This window comes from Salmo salar, chromosome ssa23 (assembly GCF_905237065.1).
Source record: "Salmo salar chromosome ssa23, Ssal_v3.1, whole genome shotgun sequence".
In the NCBI taxonomy this organism is placed as follows: Eukaryota; Metazoa; Chordata; class Actinopteri; order Salmoniformes; family Salmonidae; genus Salmo; species Salmo salar.
In genome coordinates, this window is record NC_059464.1 from 14,249,826 (window position 1) to 14,272,181 (window position 22,356).

Genomic DNA, 22,356 nt, shown 5'->3' on the forward strand with positions numbered 1-22,356 from the left:
ATCCCTCTGATGTCAACAACTACAGACCAGTATCCCTTCTTTCTTTTCTCTCCAAAACTCTTGAACGTGCCGTCCTTGGCCAGCTCTCTTGCTATCTCTCTCAGAATGACCTTCTTGATCCTAATCAGTCAGGTTTCAAGACTGGGCATTCAACTGAGACTGCTCTTCTCTGTGTCACGGAGGCTCTCCGCACTGCTAAAGCTAACTCTCTCTCCTCTGCTCTCATCCTTCTAGACCTATCTGCTGCCTTTGATACTGTGAACCATCAGATCCTCCTCTCCACCCTCTCCGAGCTGGGCATCTCCGGCGCGGCCCACGCTTGGATTGCGTCCTACCTGACAGGTCGCTCCTACCAGGTGGCGTGGCGAGAATCTGTCTCCGCACCACGTGCTCTCACCACTGGTGTCCCCCAGGGCTCTGTTCTAGGCCCTCTCCTATTCTCGCTATACACCAAGTCTCTTGGCTCTGTCATATCCTCACATGGTCTCTCCTATCATTGCTATGCAGACGACACACAATTAATCTTCTCCTTTCCCCCTTCTGACAACCAGGTGGCGAATCGCATCTCTGCATGTCTGGCAGACATATCAGTGTGGATGACGGATCACCACCTCAAGCTGAACCTCGGCAAGACGGAGCTGCTCTTCCTCCCGGGGAAGGACTGCCCGTTCCATGATCTCGCCATCACGGTTGACAACTCCCTTGTGTCCTCCTCCCAGAGTGCTAAGAGCCTCGGCGTGACCCTGGACAACACGCTGTCGTTCTCCACTAACATCAAGGCGGTGACCCGATCCTGTAGGTTCATGCTCTACAACATTCGCAGAGTACGACCCTGCCTCACACAGGAAGCGGCGCAGGTCCTAATCCAGGCACTTGTCATCTCCCGCCTGGATTACTGCAACTCGCTGTTGGCTGGGCTCCCTGCCTGTGCCACTAAACCCCTACAACTCATCCAGAACGCCGCAGCCCGTCTGGTGTTCAACCTTCCCAAGTTCTCTCACGTCACCCCGCTCCTCCGCTCTCTCCACTGGCTTCCAGTTGAAGCTCGCATCCGCTACAAGACCATGGTGCTTGCCTACGGAGCTGTGAGGGGAACGGCACCTCCGTACCTTCAGGCTCTGATCAGGCCCTACACCCAAACAAGAGCACTGCGTTCATCCACCTCTGGCCTGCTCGCCTCCCTACCTCTGAGGAAGCACAGTTCCCGCTCAGCCCAGTCAAAACCGTTCGCTGCTCTGGCACCCCAATGGTGGAACAAGCTCCCTCACGACGCCAGGACAGCGGAGTCAATCACCACCTTCCGGAGACACCTGAAACCCCACCTCTTTAAGGAATACCTGGGATAGGATAAAGTAATCATTCTAACCCCCCCCCCCTTAAAAGATTTAGATGCACTATTGTAAAGTGGTTGTTCCACTGGATATTATATGGTGAATGCACCAATTTGTAAGTCGCTCTGGATAAGAGCGTCTGCTAAATGTCTTAAATGTAAATGTAAAATCTCGGTCCCCAAGGCAAAAACCTGATGCTACCCAGGAGCACAAGTACAGGACATAACAAGGCTGTTTCCGACTGTTCTACCACAGATGCCAGGAGCTGACACTGTCGTAGTCCATGCGGGTCAAACGACATCAGGAGGGCTAGCTTGGAACATTTGAAAATGGATTTTAAAGAACTGATTTTAGCATTAAAAGACTCCAAAAAACTGCCAATAATTTCAGATCCAGTACCATCGTTGGGCCGTGGGTGTGAAAGATTCAACAGACTGCTGGCATTACACATCTGGCTAAAAGACTACTGTAGCTCTGCTGGAGTCACTTTTATTGATAACTTTGACACCTTCTGGAAACAGAAGATACTCTACAGGAATGACGGAGTCCATCCAGATCATCTTGGCTCCTGGACTCTGTCCACGCATTTCAAGGCTGCGTTGAAACAATGACTGGTAAATGATCCAAGACCAGCTCAGTTAATCCCTACCATTGTGACAATGAGTCATCATAATGTTGCATCAAATGTACATGATCTTAGGGGCATTGGCAAACACAATGTAATTTATGTACCCCTAATTGCACCGAATACATCTGTTTATCCTGCAGCTATTGTAAGCAGTAATCATGAGCCTATAAACCAGAGTTACACTGTTAGCACTGAGGCGGTGTGCAATAGTAGGAAGACCACTTAGTGCAGGGTGAGCTGTATAATCAGCTCCAATGTAAATAACATGAGTAAGTCTACCACTGATAAGCTGCCCAGTAAAGCATTAAAAACAATCAAGCAACCCAGAAAAGTGCTAAGAATTAGCCCATATTAACATATGTAGCCTAAGAAACAAGGTCCATGATGTCAATAACTTGCTTGTAAGAGATGACATTCATATTCTGACTATCTCTGAAACTCAAATAGATAATACCTTTGATAATACAGTGGTAGCAACACATGGTTATAACATCTACTGAAAAGACAGAAATGCCAATGGATGCGGTGTTGCGGTCTATATTCAGAACTACATTCCTGTAAAGCTTAGAGACGATCTAATGTTAAATACTGTTGAAGAAATATGGCTACAGGTTCATCTACCTCACCTAAAGCCCATTCTTGTGGAAAGCTGCTATAGACCACTAATTGCTAACAGTCAGTATCTGGATAATATATGTGAAATGCTTGATAATGTATGTGATATCAACAGATAAGTATATTTACTGGGTGATTTAAATATTGACTGGCTATCATCAAGCTGCCCACTCAGGAAAAAACTTCAAACTGTAACCAGTGCCTGCAACCTGGATCAGATTGTCAGTCAACCTACTAGGGTAGTTACAAACAGCACAGGAATTAAATCATCAACATGTATTGATCACAGTTTTACTAACGCTGCAGATATTTGCTTTAAAGCAGTATCCAAATCCAAAGGATGTAGTGATCACAATATATTAGCCATATCTAGGAAAACCAAAGTTCCAAAGGCTGGTCCTAATATAGTGTATAAGAGGTCATACAAGAGGTTTTGTAGTGACTCATATGTTGATGTAAAGAATATTTGCTGGTCTGTGGTGTGTAATGAGGAGCAACCAGACGCTGCACTTGATGCATTTATGAAACTACTTATTCCAGTTAATAATAAGAAAATGACTGTAAAAACTGTTAAATCCCCTTGACGAGGAATTGAAAAATTGTATGGTTGAGAGGGATGAGGCAAAAGGTATAGCAAATAAGTCTGGCAGCCCAACTGATTGGCAAGCGTACTGCAAATTAAGAAATCATGTGACTAAACTAAATAAAAATAAACTACGCTATGAAACAAAGATAAATTATTTAAAGAACGATAATAAAAAGCTTTGGGGCACGTTAAATGAAATTTTTTGGGAAAAAAAGCCAACTCGGCTCCATTTATTGAATCAGATGGCTCATTCATCACAAAGCCCACTGATATTGCAAACTGCTTTAATGACTTTTTCATTGGCAAGATAAGCAAACTTAGGGATGACACACCAGCAACAAACACAGACACTACACATCAAAGTATATTGGACCAAATTATGAAAGACAAGAATTGTACTTTTGAATACCGTAAAGTCAGTGTGGAAGAGATACAAAAATTATTGTTGTCTATCAACAATGACAAGCCACCAGGGTCTGACAATCTAGATGGAAAATTACTGAGGATAATAGCAGACGATATTGCCACTCCTATTTCCCACATCTTCAATTTAAGCCTACTAGAGAGTGTGTGCCCTCAGGCCTGGAGGGAAGCTAAAGTCATTCCGCTACCCAAGAATAGTAAAGCCCCCTTTACTGTCTCAAATAGCCAACCAATCAGCCTGTTACCAACCCTTAGTAAACTTCTGGAAGAAATTGTGTTCGACCAGATACAATGCAATTTTACAGTAAAGAAATTGACAACAGAATTTAAGCATGCTTATAGGGAAGGACACTCAACAAGCACAGCACTTACACAAATGACTGATGATTGGCTGAGAGAAATTGATGATACAATTATTATGGGGGCTGTCTTGTTAGACTTCAGTGCAGCTTTTGACATTATTGATCATAGTCTGCTGCTGGAAAAACGTACGTGTTATGGCTTTACACCCCCTGCTATAATGTGGATAAAGAGTTACTTATCTGACAGAACACAGAGGGTGTTCTTTAATGGAAGCCTATCAAATATAATCCAGTTAGAATCAGGAATTCCCCAGGTTAGCTGTTTAGGCTCCTTGCTTTTTTCTATTTTTACTAACGACCTGCCACTGACTTTGAGTAAAGTCAAAGTTTCTATGTATGCGGATGACTCAACACTATACACATCTGCTACAACAGCGACTGCAAAACTCAACAAAGAGCTGCTGTTAGTTTCAGAGTGGGTGGCAAGGAATAAGTTAGCCCTAAATATTTCTAAAACTAAAAGCATTGTATTTGGAACAAAACACTCACTAAACCCTAAAGCTCAACTAAATCTTGTAATAAATAATGTGGAAATTGAGCAAGTTGAGATGACTAACCTGCTTGGAGTAACACTAGATTGTAAACTCATGGTCAAAACATTGATGCAGTATGAGCATAGATGGGGAGAAGTCTGTCTATAATAAAGTGATGCTCTGTCTTCCTAACAACACCATCAACAAGGCAGGTCCTAAAGGCCCTAGTTTTGTCGCACCTTGACTACTGTTCAGTCGTGTGGTCAGGTGTCACAAAAAAGGACTTAGGAAAATTGCAATTGGCTCAGAACAGGGCAGCATGGCTGGCCCTTGGATGTACACAGAGAGCTAATATTAATAATATGCATGTCAATCTCTCGTGGCTCAAAGTGGAGGAGAGATTTACTTCATCACTAGTTTTATTTATGAGAGGTATTGACATGTTGAATGCACCAGACACCCATGCATACACCACAAGACATGCCACAAGAGGTCTCTTCATAGTCCCCAAGTCCAGAACAGACTATGGGAGGCACACAGTACTGCATAGAGCCATGACTACATGGAACTCTATTCCACATCAAGTAACGGACGCAAGCAGTAAAATTAGATTTAAAAAACACCTTATGGAACAGCGGGGACTGTGAAGCAACACAAACATTGGCACAGACACATGCATACACACACACACACACACACACACACACACACACACACACACACACACACACACACACACACACACACACACACACACACACACACACACACACACACACACATTGACATATGCACTATACATACACATTGATTTAGTACTGTAGATATGTGGCAGTGGTGAAGTAGGGGCCTGAGGGCACACTGTGTGTTGTGAAATCTGTGAATGTATTGTAATGTTTTAAAATTGCATAAACTGCCTTAATTTTCTCTGGACCCCAGGAAGAGTAGCTGCTGCTTTGGCAGCAGCTAATGGGATTATATAATAAATACAAATACTTATGTAAATATTACATTTCAGTTTTGCATTTTTTAAACATATAAATCCCTTATCATGTACCAATTTATTTTTATTTTTGAGTGGCAGTCCACAGATAAATACGAACTGAATATTAAATTAATTTGTATATTATATCGGTAACGATGGTAATGACATTTGTTTACCATTATAATTATTAGGTGTTGGGGTTGGTCGCTAGCTAGCTACTGTATCTTCAATCTAGCCTACAATCTTAAAAATTCTGGGCTGTTTGGATGGCCCACCAGCTGGATTGCAGGTCACTTACTGTAGCTGGGTTTTTTTATTTAAATAGAGCCAGCTTGGGTTGTTGATGCTGGGTTATTAAGATATGACCCAGCGTGGCATAGTAGGGGCTTGGCTTTCAGATGTTTTTGGCCACCTGTGAGAATAAATGTAATTCCTGTTCATCTGTTCTGTTGTCATTAAATGTTAATGTTGAACACTGACAGTTTTGTAGCTTCAATGAGGCTTACAGAGGTGTATGAGTTCATCAAGACCCTATGCAAATCCTAATGTTGGAAATACTGTTACCACTTTATTACTATATGTAATCAGCAATGTTAATATTATAATATGTAATATGCATAAATATTCAAGGTCAATTTTTATTTGCAGTGTACAAAACATAACATAATGAACAGGAATGACATGTACTGTCACTTGTGGCCAAACATAACTATCTGAAAGTTAAGCCTCCAATAAGCCACACCTCTAATCTTCTGACAGGCTGACGCCACTACAATATACTACAATATATATATATATATATATATATATATTTTTTTAAGTTTCATAATTGAACCCCTCCTATCACAAAAGGTTCCTGTTGGGACCTTTACAGGGAGATTCCTGAAAAGGTTCCCCCACAGTGGCAATCTTTTGAACCATGTGAGACAACCCGCCTGTGAGTGACTGACAATGTAACAGTGACTGATAGATACAGACAAGATTAAAAGAGATGGAGATCTCTACCCACCCCGCTCTGTCCCCTTTGCCTCCTGACATTAACACACCACATGTAACTGAGTGACCACACAAACAAACAAGATCAATAAATAACAGCACATTTATTCAGACACTTGCATAGACACTCTCCCATCATTCCCCCACAGAGAAAACAGCGCATTGCATTATTTAGCCCCTGAGGAGATACGTTTTAATTGACAAACTGATTGTTGATTCATCATGGAGCAATAGCTGTGTTCCCAATTCCAGTTAATCTGAGTGCCCTGGAGGTATAGTAGTGAACACTACAGCATGCACTTCCCCTATAGCCCCCCCAGTCTCTACCACCCCAGGCATGTACTGTTGCTGCTTGAACCCACAAAGGAAAGAGACAGTCCGGTTCTACATTAATCTAGTCCAGTGGTTCCTAACCAGGGGTACTAGGCCCCCGAAAAAGGTTGGGAATCACTAATTCTAGTCCACCAGCTAGCTGTCTCTACAGTTTAGCCTGTGGAGGTGGTTAGTTTTACATGGATCCACTCAAGCATTATGAATACATTACTGTATGGTACATGTGGAGTAGGGCAGGAAGTTAAAAAGTGGCCACTAGCTAGACACACAGACGGGATATGTGGATTTTATTTTGCTCAACTTTCACTGTGGCAGGCTACTTTGATTGTACATAATAGCATGTCCGTCCTTGTTAGTTCCTCCAGTGAATATCCTCTGGCCATCTTTTACCAACAGAGTGCTAAGGGGCAGAACGTATCACACTGATGCATATGCATTGTTGAGTGCATTGTTCAAGTAAACAACAAGCGGGTTACCAAGAAAAAAAGAAAATAACATACAGAATGCAGATTTTTTGTCTCTGTGTTTCATAAATGATTTGCAATTCGCAATCACTCCGGAGTAAGCATCTGAGTGAGCACCCCTCTGTCTCAGTACTGTACAGTCGTGGCCAAAAGTTTTGAGAATGACACACATTTATTTTCACAAAGTCTGCTGCCTCAGTGTCTTTACATATTTTTGTCAGATGTTACTATGGAATACTGTAGTATAATTACAAGCATTTTGTGTCAAAAAGTGTCAAAGGCTTTTATTGACAATTACATGAAGTTGATGCAAAGAGTCAATATTTGCAGTGTTGACCCTTCCTTTTCAAGACCTCTGCAATCCGCCCTGGCATGGTGTCAATTAACTTCTGGGCCACATCCTGACTGGTGGCAGCCCATTCTCTCATAATCAATGCTTGGAGTTTGTCAGAATTTGTGGGTTTGTTTTGTCCACCCGCCTCTTGAGGATTGACCACAAGTTCTCAATGGGATTAAGGTCTGGGGAGTTTCCTGACCATGGACCCAAAATATTGATATTTTGTTCCCCGAGCCACTTAGTTATCACTTTTGCCTTATGGCAAGGTGATCCATCATGCTGGAAAAGGCATTGTTCGTCACCAAATTGTTCCTGGATGGTTGGGAGAAATTGCTCTCGGAGGATGTGTTGGTACCATTCTTTATTCATGGCTGTGTTCTTAGGCAAATTTGTGAGTGAACCCACTCCCTTGGCTGAGAAGCAACCCCACACAGGAATGGTCTCGGGATGCTTTACTGTTTGCATGAAACAGGACTGATGGTAGCGCTCACCGTGTCTTCTTCGGACAAGCTTTTTACCGGATGCCCCAAAGAATCGGAAAGGAGATTCATCAGAGAAAATAACTTTACCCCAGTCCTCAGCAGTCCAATCCCTGTACCTTTTGCAGAATATCAGTTTGTCCATGATGTTTTTCCTGGAGAGAAGTGGCTTCTTTGCTGCCCTTCTTGACACCAGCCATCCTCCAAAAATCTTCGCCTCACTGTGCGTGCAGATGCACTCACACCTGCCTGCTGCCATTCCTGAGCAAGCTCTGTACTGGTGGTGCCCCAATCCCACAGCTGAATCAACTTTAGGAGACAGTCCTGGTGCTTGCTGGACTTTCTTGGGCGGCCTGAAGCCTTCTTCACAACAATTGAACCGCTCTCCTTGAAGTTCTTGATGATCCGTTAAATGGTTGATTTAGGTGCAAACTTACTGGCAGCAATATCCTTGCCCGTGAAGCCCTTTTTGTGCAAAGCAATGATGACGGCATGTGTTTCCTTGCAGGTAACCATGATTGACAGAGGAAGAACAATGATTCCAAGCACCACCCTCCTTTTGAAGCTTCCAGTCTGTTATTCGAACTCAATCAGCATGACAGAGTGATCTCCAGCCTTGTCCTCGTCAACACTCACACCTGTGTTAACGAGAGAATCACTGACATGATGTCAGCTGGTCTTTTTGTGGCAGGGCTGAAATGCAGTGGAAATGTTTTGGGGGGGATTCAGTTCATTTGCATGGCAAAGAGAGACTTTGCAATTCATCTGATCACTCATCATAACATTCTGGAGTATATGCAAATTGCCATCATACAAACTGAGGCAAATGACTTTGTGAAAATTAATAAATGTGTCATTCACAAAACTTTTGGCCAGGACTGTATGTGTAGTCCAGCTATCAGATGCTGTCTGGTCAAAAATAGTATGACATTGTTGCCACCAGTAAGTAGCATTAAATGCAAGGCAAGCTAGCGAGCATTTGGGCTCCCTAGATTAAAAAAAGTATAACATAATAGCTCAGCCAGACATATTAGAAAAGGTTAAGAATCCCAGCGGGAAATTTATGGTAAAAAAAGTATACGCGCTGCCCAGCAGACTGTCGACCAATCGCGTTCACGTTGTCATGCTGCGTCACATGGCTGCTAATCATCACGCACTCCCTTCTAAAAGTCAGGGTTTGAGTTGAGAAACCGGCCAATTTTCCATGAAAGTACGTAATGTCACAATTTCAGAGCTATACGATATTGCAGATGACAAGTTAATCATCTTAAATCTTGGAAAATATTTGTAATGTTGAGCTTCTTGTTCACGTAATTCGTGTTCATGTTGGGTTTTTGTGCAAGCACCCAATTGAATCCCATTGACTCTTTGAAGGAGAGATCTCCTTGTCGGAGTTCACTCAGAATGCACTGCAAGGCCCATTGCCATTACAGTCTAAGTTTATATGCTTTGACGCAGTGACAAACGCAAGGGATATGGAACAACATTTATCACAACACATAGGTTGTGATATGGTTTTTACCCCTGGCATGGCTTCCCTGATGATTTTACCCACGCACCGCTACTGTGGTGTCTCGTGAGTCAATTACCACTGGAATGTCATCATGGGTGCTTTTCAAAACGTACAAATTGCACCTCAACATGTGTGTGTCATAGCAAAAATGTGCGTGATTCTTTCTTTGACAGCGTACAGAGACAAAAAAAAAGCTACCACGCAGCAGGTCCATCGGTGCCTAACTTGAGCACGCAGAGTGGCGGGGAATCTGGAGACTGCTCCATGGTCAGTGAGTCAGGCTCCTTATTCCCAGCCTTACCTCTTAGTGGTTCTCGGACTCTGCTCAATCTATAGAACTCCCTGAGAATCGAGGGAACTCCTCCCGTCATGGCTCGAGGATGCCAGCCAGTGCGTAGATGGAACTTCATTAGTAAGTGACTCAGAGTGCGTGTTCCTTAGCAGCCTAGAACTGGACCTGTTCCACAACAGTTAAATGCCACTGCGTGAATAATGGGCCGTTTCTCTCAGACCACTGCGTGGGAGACAGACACGAGTCCTTTCCAACCATACCCTGTCCAAGCAGGCGCAGCGCGAGAAGCGGGATGACGGGAGAGGAGAGGTGTGTATCCAAGGTCCGGCTCATGCGCATGGCGGGGCTGCTGACTTCTCCGCACTCGGTCCAATTAAAACTCCCAGCCTGACCCGGGAATGGTCACTGACTGCACGAGATGCCCGTTAACGCAGGTGTATTTTAATAGATCTAGACGTAAAGCCACTAGATTATGCTGGGGAACAGCTAGGCTATTTTTGATCGGCATATCTATCCAAGTACGTATCAGACCAATATAGGGAGTATTTTGGCTGCGTTGACACAGGTAGCCCAAATGTAATTATTTTTTTTAAATCACTAATGGGTCTTTTGATCAATTGGATCAGCTCTGAAAAATATCTGGTGTGAAAATATCTGAAGTGATTGGTCAAAAGATCAGAATTGGGCTGCCTGTGTAAACGCAGCCATTGAGTTATTTTCCAAAAGCCACTACTGTAGCCAAGCATGCACCTGGTGGAATCTAGACTAGTCAATTCCAGGTTCCACAACCCAATTCTAAGCCACGTTTATTTCTGAAAAGGATAATAAGCCAACCTGAAAATGTGGTGCCTGTGTAACCAATGTGAAATGGCTAGCTAGTTAGCTGGGTGCGCGCTTATAGCGTTTCAATCGATGACGTCACTCTCTCTGAGACCTTGAAGTAGCTGTTCCCCTTGCTCTGCAAAGGCCGCGGCTTTTGTGGAGTGATGGGTAACGATGCTTCGAGGGTGGCTGTTGTCGATGTGTGCAGAGGGTCCCTGGTTCGAGCCCAGGTAGGGGCGAGAAGAGGGACAGAAGCAAAACTGTTACACCTGTCTGTTATATTTAAGCGACTATAATAACCAAATAGCCTACTCTTTCTGAGAAATACATACAGCCTATAGCAGCATGTGATGTTCCAAGATACAGTTGAAGTCGGAAGTTAACATACACTTAGGTTGGAGTCATTGAAACTAGTTTTCAACAACTCCACAAATGTCTTGTTAACAAACTATAGTTTTGGCAAGTCGGTTAGGACATCTACTTTGTGCATGACACAAGTCATTTTTCCAACAATTGTTTACAGACAGATTATTTCACTTATAATTCACTGTATCACAATTCCAGTGGGTCAGACGTTTACATACATTAAGTTGACTGTGCCTTTTAAACAGCTTTGAAAATTCAAGGCAATTATGTAATGGCTTTATGATAGTCTAATTGACATCATTTGAGTCAATTGGAGGTGTACCTGTGGATGTATTTCAAGGCCTACCTTCAAACTCAGTGCCTCTTTGCTTGACATCATGGGAAAATCTAAAGAAAAAAGCCAAGAAAAAATTGTAGACCTCCACAAGTCTGGTTCATCCTTGGGAGCAATTTCCAAATGCCTGAAGGTACCACGTTCATCTGTACAAACAATAGTGCGCAAGTATAAACACCATGGGACCACGCAACCGTCATACCGCTCAGGAAGGAGATGCGTTCTGTCTCCTAGAGATGAACATACTTTGGTGCGAAAAGTGCAAATCAATCCCAGAACAACAGCAAAGGACATTGTGAAGATGCTGGAGGAAACGGGTACAAAAGTATCTATATCCACAGTAAAATGAGTCCTATATCGACATAACCTGAAAGGCCGCTCAGCAAGGAAGAAGCCGCTGTTCCAAAACCGCCATAAAAAAGCCAGACTACGGTTTGCAACCTCACATGGGGACAAATATCGTACTTTTTGGAGAAATGTCCTCTGGTCTGAGGAAACAAAAATAGAACTGTTTGGCCATAATGACCATCGTTATGTTTGGAGGAAAAAGGGGGAGGCTTGCAAGCCGAAGAACACCATCCCAACCATGAAGCACGGTGGTGGCAACATCATGTTGTGGCGGTGCTTTGCTGCAGGAGGGACTGGTGCACTTCACAAAATAGATGGCATCATGAGGCTGGAAAAGTATGTGGATATATTGAAGCAACATCTCAAGACATCAGTCAGGAAGTTAAAGCTTGGTCGCATTTTTTATTTATTTATTTATTTCACCTTTATTTAACCAGGTAGGCAAGTTGAGAACAAGTTCTCATTTACAACTGCGACCTGGCAAAGATAAAGCAAAGCAGTTCGACACATATAACAACACAGAGTTACACATGGAGTAAAACAAACATACAGTCAATAATACAATAGAAAAATAAGTCTATATACAATGTGAGCAAATGAGGTGAGATAAGGGAGGTAAAGGCAATAAATAGGCCATGGTTGTGAAGTAAATACAATATAGCAATTAAAACACTGGAATGGTAGATTTGACAGTAGATGAGTGTGCAAAGTAGCAATATTGTGGTGCAAAGGAGCTAAATAAATAAATTCAGTAGGGGAAGTGGTAGTTGTTTGGGCTATTTATAGATGGGCCATGTACAGGTGCAGTGATCTGTGAACTGCTCTCACAGCTGGTGCTTAAAGCTAGTGAGGGAGATAAGTGTTTCCAGTTTCAGAGATTTTGTAGTTCATTCCAGTCATTGGCAGCAGAGAACTGGAAGGAGAGGCGGCCAAAGGAGGAATTGGCTTTGGGGGTGACAAGTGAGATATACCTGCTGGAACGCGTGCTACGGGTTGGTGCAGCTATGGTGACCAGCGAGCAGAGATAAGGCGGGACTTTACCTAGCAGGGTCTTGTAGATGACCTGGAGCCAGTGGGTTTGGCGACGAGTATGAAGCGAGGGCCTGCCAACGAGAGCATACAGGTCGCATTGGTGGGTAGTATATGGGGATTTGGTGACAAAACGGATGGCACTGTGATAGACTGCATCCAATTTGTTGAGTAGGGTGACGGAGGCTATTTTGTAAATGACATCGCCAAAGTCGAGGATCGGTAAGATGGTCAGTTTTACGAGGGTATGTTTGGCAGCATGAGTGAAGGATGCAAATGGGTCTTCCAAATGGACAATGACCCCAAGCATACTTCCAAAGTTGTGGCAAAATGGCTTAAGGACAACAAAGTCAAGGTATGGAGTGGCCATCACAAAGCCCTGACCTCAATCCTATAGAAAATTTGTGGGCAGAACTGAAAAGTGTGTGTGAGCAAGGAGGCCTAAAAACCTGACTCAGTTACACCAGCTCTGTCTGGAGGAATGGGCCAAAATTCACCCAATTTATTGTGGGAAGCTTGTGGAAAGCTACCCGAAACGTTTGACCCAAGTTAAATAATTTAACGACAATGCTACCGAATACTAATTGAGTGTATGTAAACTTCTGACCCACTGGGAATGTGATGAAAGAAATAAAAGCTGAAATAAATAATTCTCTCTCTTATTATTCTGACATTTCACATTCTTAAAATAAAGTGGTGATCCTAACTGACCTTAGACAGGGAGTTTTTACTAGGATTAAATGTCAAGAATTGTGAAAAACTGAGGCTAAATGTATTTGGCTAAGGTATATGTAAAGTTAAGACTTCAACTGTATATCTCAGGATATTTAAGCCTCCATATATCCACTAGTTCCAATTTATCCATGATATTTGTGATTTCCTTAAGTGCATGAGGGTGATAGTTTGTAGTGTGATTTCCTTTACGATCTGTTGAGGTATTTAAAACCGTATTATACAATGGGTGGGTCTAATCCTGAATGTTTAAAACCGCATTCCAGCCGATGTCTATTCCACAAGCTACCACCGGCTAAATCTATGACGTTACAATGCCTATTTACTCTGTTCCATATATGTAAACTTCCGACTTCAACTGTAAGTCTGCTGTTAGAACCAGTAAAGGCCGCTTTATCACTCTTGGCTAGCGGAGTTACTTTTGCTTCCCTCCAGGCCTGAGGACAAAGACTTTCCTCTAGGCTCAGATGAAAGATATGACAGATGGGAGTGGCTATAGAGTCAGCTACCAACCTCAGTAGTTTTCCATCTGAGTTGTCAATGGCAGGAGGTTTGTCATTATTATAACAATAATTGTTCCACCTCTCCCACACTAACTTTACAGAATTCGAACTTGCAATGCCTTTCATTCATTATTAGTTTTTTTTATGTATGAATACGATGGCTCTCTGTTTGTTGTTGGCATTTCCTGCCTACGTTTGCCCACTTTGCCAATGAAGTAATCATTAAAATAATTGGAAACATTAAATGGTTTTATGATGAATAAGCCATCTGATTTGATGAAAGATGGAGTAGAATATCTTTCTGCCCATAATTTAATTTAAAGTACTGAAGTTTTTCCCCATCATTCTTTATATCATTGATTTTGGCTTCATAATACAGTTTCTTCTTTTTATTGAGTTTAGTCACATAATTTCTCAATTTGCATTAAGTCAGCCAGTCAGATGTGCAGCCAGACTTATTAGCCACTCCTTTTGCCCCATGTCTTTCAACCATACTGTTTTTCAATTCCTTATCAATCCATGGAGCCTTAACAGTTCTAACAGTCAGTTTCTTAACAGGTGCATGTTCATCAATAATTGGAAGAAGCAATTTCATAAATACATCAAGTGCAGTGTCTGGATGCTCCTCATTAATCATTTACACAGGCAGACAAATTCTGATATTTTTCCACTAATTGGTATTTTGACCAATCACACCAGAGCATTTTCAGAGCTGATCTGATTGGTTAAAAAAACTATTAATGAAACAAATATCAGAATTGGGCTGCCTGTCTAAATGCAGCTCATGATGTGCAAAAAGCCTGTAAGATGTATGATTTCACAAATCAATTGCAGCAAAATGCATAATGCTCATTTTGAAATGTTCTGAGTAGGCTCTTATCTTCATGCATTTGATGTCTCATCTCCAACTGCCACCATAAAAGTCTCTATTTGAGTCATGGGTAACTGCATACTTGGAGTGTGTCTGGAAGAGGGTGTGTCAACAGAAGTGGGTGTATCAACAGAAGTGGGTGTATCAACAGAAGTGGGTGTATCAACAGAAGTGGGTGTATCAACAGAAGTGGGTGTATGGAAAGCGAATCAGCTAATTGGGCAGATTTGTTGCCACTCGAACGTTTTGGGTGGTTGCTGTGTTTTCAAACTTCCTGTGTTTTCAAAGTTCTTCGTTGATGTATACTAGCTTTTTATTGCTGTCTAAATTGTGTGGCTGTAATCTACCAAGCTAACGTTAGCCAACTGTTAAAGTACGTTAGCTATCATCACCGAGAGTCCTGTTTGTGGTGAGAAACTGTTCGCTAACGTTATCAATTAATCTAGCAAGCTAACTTACTAAACTATTTGTCATTTATGTTTGTGTTTGACAGCATATCATATGAATAATGATATTACAGATAGCTACACATAGGCCTACTCATTTCTTGTTGTCTATTGCTAGCAAAGCATCCAGGACTTCCTTGAACTCTTAATTTTTTTTTAAAGGGAGCATGATTATCCACAATAGTATTGAAGACATCTGCAAAAAGGCTAAACGCTAGATAGGGATAGCTGAAATACAATCAAGGTCACTGAAATAAAGATCATGTAAAAAAAGCCTGTTTACTCTAGTTTTTAAAAGTTGCTTTTTGTGATTACATGAGGCTTAGATTTTTGTATTCTCACATCTCTAACATAATTCCACTTTGACATTATGGGCTATTGTGTGTGTGTAAGTAAGCAAGTGACAAAAAAATCTAAAATATATCAATTTTAAATTCAGGCTGTAACACAACAAAATGTGGAAAGAGTTTAAGGGCAGTATCATCAGAAAACTATATAGTTAGCAGGTGTCTACTTGTGCATTCATTTGTATATAGTCTGAATAGGATGGGTGAACTATCAGCTTATGGGGCACCTTAATGACAAACTCAGTCAGGGTCTCGTTCACTTGGACCTGCTGGTTCCTGTTGGTCAGAAATGCATCATGCCACCTAATGGTAGGGTTTGACTGTCTGAGCTTACTGATGAGGATGTGTGTCTGCAAGATGTCAAATGCTGAACAAAAATTCACAAATAGCAGTGGAGCATAGGCCTTGGGGTTCTCCAGATTTTTCAGGATGAGATGCACTATGGTGAGGATTGCTTCTTCAGTGCCACATTTGTATTTGGAAGCAAACTGATAGGGGTCCAACAGTGTGTTTAGGCTGACTGAAGCTTCTGCACGATGATCATTTCAAGACACATCATTATAATGGAGGTCAGAGCAACATGTTTACAGTCTTTGTTTTCTTCAGGAGAAGGATTCTGGAGAAGAGGGGTGATGATTGGGGATGCACAGACCGTTGACAGGGACCCAGTCTGGTGTAAGTTCCTCTACACAAAGCATAGACGTCATCGTGGCCTGTTGCCAGTTTGCTTAAAGACTCTTGTGGCCTTTCTAGGGTTAAATTCTAACTTGGGGTCACAGCCTTCAATAACAATGGTGTGGAGCATGTTAACACACTTGGCAGAGAAATAATGTCAGTCAAACTTTATGTAGAAGTCATTAAGTTAATTTGCCATTGTCTTTTTGTCTGTTGTGTACAGTAGTTTTCTGGTGGGAGTCATATTAGGGATGGATTTTATTGTTAACCCTTGTCCTTGAATACTCGTAATTCTAAACTGGTTTGCTGCACAATTCTACAAGGGTAATTATTTTGAGCCAAACAGCATTTTGTCATCATCTGATGATAGTCAAATAGATGTCATGAGTTATAATAATCAAACATAGATCTATTGGTAAATGAAAAATCGGTAGGCTGTTTACTGTTGTATAATTGGGCAGCAATTATAATTAGCCTTATTCACAAAACACACTTTTATTTTAAACATCAGATGATAGCCGGAGAGACGTCATAATGAGTTATAGGCAATGTTCCCTCAAATGTTTTGAATCACTGAGAAAATGTCAGGTCTGCTGAGTGCAAAAAAGAACGTTGTGAAAATTCTGTGCAACTTCTGGCACGCATTTACTGTTAACACTGAGGCTGTACCGGCTTTAAGTTAGTAGCCTACTTGGCCACTGTTAAAACTGAGGCTATATGATCATAATGTAGGCCTACCAGAGTGGCCTACCATCAAAAACAATGGAGAAAATGGAAATAGCTGTTCTATCATTCAGCCTACAGTAGCAGCCAATGTGTGGTGTTCAATGTAGGCCTACATTCCAGACTTTTAAAAAAACATGCAGAGCTTGACATTAACCTGTTTATACACTTCAGGCAAGGTGACTGAAAATGTTATTTGATGCAAGAAACCACTTCATAAAATAAAATGCATTATTATTCCCATACCATTATTACAGAGAATCAGACAAATTATGCTATCCTCTGCCTATTGGCTACTTAGATTATTCAAAATACAACATTGCCCCTTTAGGACAAAAAAAAAAGCTCTTTACCTGACTCGCTTTTCAAAGATGTCTGGAAATGTTGTAGGATTGTAGGAAGCAATCACTCCTGCATTGCTGACTATGTCCCTTCCGTCTTCAAGAGAGCGAGAGTTGCACCCCTTCTCAAAAAACCTACACTCGATCCCTCCGATGTCAACAACTACAGACCAGTATCCCTTCTTTCTTTTCTCTCCAAAACCCTTGAGCGTGCCGTCCTTGGCCAGCTCTCTTGCTATCTCCCTCAGAATTACCTTCTTGATCCAAATCAGTCAGGTTTCAAGACTGGTCATTCAACTGAGACTGCTCTTCTCTGTGTCACGAAGGCTCTCCGCACTTCTAAAGCCAACTCTCTCTCCTCTGCTCTCATCCTTCTAGACGTATCTGCTGCCTTTGATACTGTGAACCATCAGATCCTCCTCTCCACCCTCTCCGAGTTGGGCATCTCCGGTGCGGCTCACTCTTGGATTGCGTCCTACCTGACAGGTCGCTCCTACCAGGTGGCGTGGCGAGAATCCGTCTCCGCACCACGTGCTCTCCCCACTGGTGTCCCCCAGGGCTCAGTTCTAGGCCCTCTCCTATTCTCGCTATACACCAAGTCACTTGGCTCTGTCATATCCTCACATGGTCTCTCCTATCATTGCTACGTAGACGACACACAATTAATCTTCTCCTTTCCCCCTTCTGATAACCAGGTGGCGAATCACATCTCTGCATGTCTGGCAGACATATCAGTGTGGATGACGGATCACCACCTCAAGCTGAACCTCGGCAAGACGGAGCTGCTCTTCCTCCCGGGGAAGGACTGCCCTTTCCATGATCTCGCCATCACGGTGGACAACTCCATTGTGTCCTCCTCCCAGAGTGCTAAGAGCCTTGGCGTGACCCCGGACAACACCCTGTCGTTCTCCGCTAACATCAAGGCGGTGACCCGATCCTGTAGGTTCATGCTCTACAACATTCGCAGAGTACGACCCTGCCTTACACAGGAAGCGGCGCAGGTCCTAATCCAGGCACTTGTCATCTCCCGTCTGGATTACTGCAACTCGCTGCTGGCGGGGCTCCCTGCCTGTGCCATTAAACCCCTACAACTCATCCAGAACGACGCAGCCCGTCTGGTGTTCAACCTTCCCAAGTTCTCTCAAGTCACCCCGCTCCTCCGCACACTCCACTGGCTTCCAGTTGAAGCTCGCATCTGCTACAAGACCATGGTGCTTGCCTACGGAGCTGTGAAGGGAACGGCACTTCCGTACCTTCAGGCTCTGATCAGGCCCTACACCCAAACAAGGGCACTGCGTTCATCCATCTCTGGCCTGCTGGCCCCCCTACCTCTGCGGAAGCACAGTTCCCGCTCAGCCCAGTCAAAAATGTTCGCTGCTCTGGCACCCCAATGGTGGAACAAGCTCCCTCACGACGCCAGGACAGCGGAGTCAATCACCACCTTCCGTAGACACCTGAAACCCAACCTCTTTAAGGAATACCTGGGATAGGATAAAGTAATCCTTCTAACCCCCCCCACCCCCCCAAAAAAAATATATATAGATGTACTATTGTAAAGTGGTTGTTCCACTGGATATCATAATGTGAATGCACCAATTTGTAAGTCGCTCTGGATAAGAGCGTCTGCTAAATGACGTAAATGTAAATGTTATGTACAAATGATCTATAACTGGGTTAACAACTCACTATCTAGCAAAAGATATGAACAAATGTAAAAATGTGCACAAGTCGCTACATGTAGCTCCAAGTTTGATCTCAAAACAAGTGCCTCTAGTCAGGACCACTCATACTGTAAAAACAGTCCAGTTCAAAGTGAATGGCACAGATCTATACATGGCAATGGTCTATTTGCATATAGGCCTACTGCAGCTCTGATTGGTGCCTGTCAAGTATGGGCCTGAGTGGTGCCTGTCAATGCAATAGAATACTACTCTGATGTGTTCTCCCTAGTGGTGCAGCGGTCTAAGGCACTGCATCTCGCTATAGTACCTGGTTCAAATCCACGCTGTATCACATCTGGCTGTGATTGGGAGTCCCATAGGGTGGAGCACAATTGGCACAGCATCGTCTGGGTTCGGCTGGAGTAGACTGTCATTGTAAATAAGAATTTGTTCTTAACTGACTTGCCTAGTTAAATAAAAAAAAATACAACAAAATCTCTTGCATAGTTAGTTTTGTTTCGGTATGTTGCATTTAAAGTGGCTAATCTTGTGTTTTGATCACAATTCTCACAGTAAATTTAAACATTGATAGTGTTATCTAATGAGGAAAACTCTAGATAGTTGAGTGAAGTTCAATCTCCTGCTTGTCTGCACACTGATATTTCTTCTGTGCAGCAGTCCTGGGGGGAGCATCGCACCCTGCAGCTTAGAGGGAACATTGGTTATAGGCCTAATAATGATGATTTATTGGTAATAAAAAAAATCTGGTAGACTTAAGTAGGTCAAAATTACTTTACTTTCATATTTAGGCTATAAGTGAGTTGTTTGTGGCACAGTATGATTCTCTCTTAAGACCTGAGCTAGTGCTTTCTGTCTTATTTCACACGGTCGGGAATTTAACAACAAAAACGTGAAAAGAAATGAAAAACAACAAGCTCAATCAAAACCGTCTAACCAATTACAGAGCGCTGGTGTAACACCTATCGCTGTTGATCCTCCCACTTCTGCTGACCCACCTACTTTCAGACACAACATATAAGAAATTATTTGAGAGAAGCAGCGACCCCATGAACCCAAAGGCCCTTACTGCAGCCCCCACGGTGTCTATGGCGACAAAATATAACGGGGTTGGGCGGACGGAAAGAGAGCACTTACACCCACCGGAAACCATGTCTGCAGCACCAGCAGAAATGAAATTGAACGAATCCAAATTTATTTTTGTGATCACTCTAAAATCCCCGCACAAATGTATATTTGGTGCAATGAGAATCGCCCGATATACCTGCTAAACCGCTCGCCGTTATTGGATTCCGTTCAGCGATTTGGTGAAGTAGGTAGCCAAGTGTGAGTGTTTTAGAAACATCGTTGAGTTTTGTATGAGAGGAGGCAGCGGTGCAGACCCGCTCCCATGGTCTGTTTTTAAACCTTCGTCGCCGGGCGAGAAAATACATATCTAACTAGCAAGCTAAACATGGATCAGTATCACGAGTATTATTAAGAAATTAACCAGTATTATTTGTTTACTCATGTCAGTAGCTACAGTAGTTAACGGTTTCAGTATGCCCGATCGATGGTTTCGTTGAAGCTTGACTGCCTGATGCAGGCCTGCTTTTTTCTATCTGGAAATTTCTTGACTGGGGAAAGCCGCCCTTAACGGATTTCATGACTTCCTAGCATTAGCCTTTTTCGCTGCATCCCCGACTCAAATGATGCGTGTTGTGTCGTTGCATTGATTTTGGATGATCATATCATCTACTTTTAGCATATCAATGTAATATTTTTTTTTTTTATCCAAACGGTATATTTTTATGGGATTATCGGTAAATTCGAAGCAAATATGGTGAATTGGAAGCGGCTGCTGCGGGTGTCGAACCGCTCATTTTTGGCCTTCATTTTTTTCTTCTCCATGTCTACGACTGGTCTCTACTTCATATATGTGGCTCCTGGAATAGGTGAGTTTATCTTAACATGAACAGCTAATTTTGTGTTATTATCCAAGCTTGTGCCAAGCAAGCTACATTGACATCAACAGGGATGCCACGGACAGTACAGTGTGAAACTGTGGGGATGCTTTCTGCCAGTTAATACTACTGTAGCTTCCTGCTAGCCTAGTTAGGTTATCCATTTAACGTTAGCTATTTAACTAACGTTAGTTAGCTGGATAGCTAGCCATCCGATCCGCTTGCCTACAGCTGCAGTATTCCTGTGTATATGAAGACACAGCAGAGCCGGCGGGAGATATGGCTAGGAAAACGTCCCTCAATCCAACCGGTTTCCTTACAGCTTAACTAGGGTCGGACAACATTCCTGTGTATATAAGACACCCGGGACACGACGCGAGATATGGCTTGTAGAACAAACCTACCTCAACCCAAGGATGAGAAATGCCTTGTACTCCGAACTGTCCCATTATATCAACTGTCACACCGTTTAGATTGAACGACTCATTTAACTAGCAGTCTTTCAATCTTCGTGGTGTAACAGTTGTGATAATGGGACAATTCGGAGTACAACGTATTTCTCATCCTTGGGTTGAGGTAGGTTTGTTCTACAAGCCATATCTCGCGTCGTGTCCCGGGTGTCTTATATACACAGGAATGTTGTCCGACCCTAGTTAAGCTGTAAGGAAACCGGTTGGATCTCCTGGCGAGCTAGATAAACTAGCTAATCGTCCAGGGATCAGTTTACAACCTATTGGGCTTAACAAGTGAACCGATTATTTATCTTCTCTATATAGCTAGATAATCTTTCGGATAATTGCATGATAAATTACCTGCTTTGGCCGCCTTTCCATCCAGTTCTCTGCTGCCAATGACTGGAACGAATTGCAAAAATCGCTGAAGCTGGAGACTTGTATTTCCCTCACTAACTTTAAACATCAGCTATCCGAGTAGCTAACAGATCGCTGCAGCTGTACACAGCCCATTTGTAAATAGCCCATCCAATCTTACTACCTCATCCCCATATTGTGTTTATTTACTTTTCAACTCTTTTGCACACCAGTATTTCTACTTGCACATCATCATCTGCACATCTATCACTCCAGTGTTAATTTGCTAAATTGTAATTACTTACTACTATGGCCTATTTATTGCCTTAGCTCCTCACGCCATTTGCACACACTGTATATACTTTTTTCCCCTATTGTGTTATTGACTGTATGTTTGTTTATTCCATGTGTAACTCTGTGTTGTTTGTGTCGCACTGCTTTGCTTTATCTTGGCCAGGTCGCAGTTGTAAATGAGAACTTATTCTCAACTAGCCTACCTGGTTAAATAAAGGTGATATATTTTTTTAAAGTTAATTAGGCAGCTCGATATAACGTCAGCTGGTCGCTGTAA

General features: G+C 42.6%; 1 protein-coding gene across 1 annotated transcript in view; it reads left to right on the top strand.

Moving 5' to 3' along the window:
- The first annotated feature begins 20,096 nt into the window (after positions 1-20,096).
- Positions 20,097-22,356, top strand: part of LOC106584194 (beta-1,4-galactosyltransferase 6) — a 46,115-nt gene continuing 43,855 nt past the window's right edge. Inside the window, exon 1 of the mRNA XM_014169187.2 lies at positions 20,097-20,967. Coding sequence (XP_014024662.1) covers positions 20,853-20,967 — 115 coding nt within the window. The 5' untranslated portion in view covers positions 20,097-20,852. The remainder of the gene's footprint in view (positions 20,968-22,356) is intronic.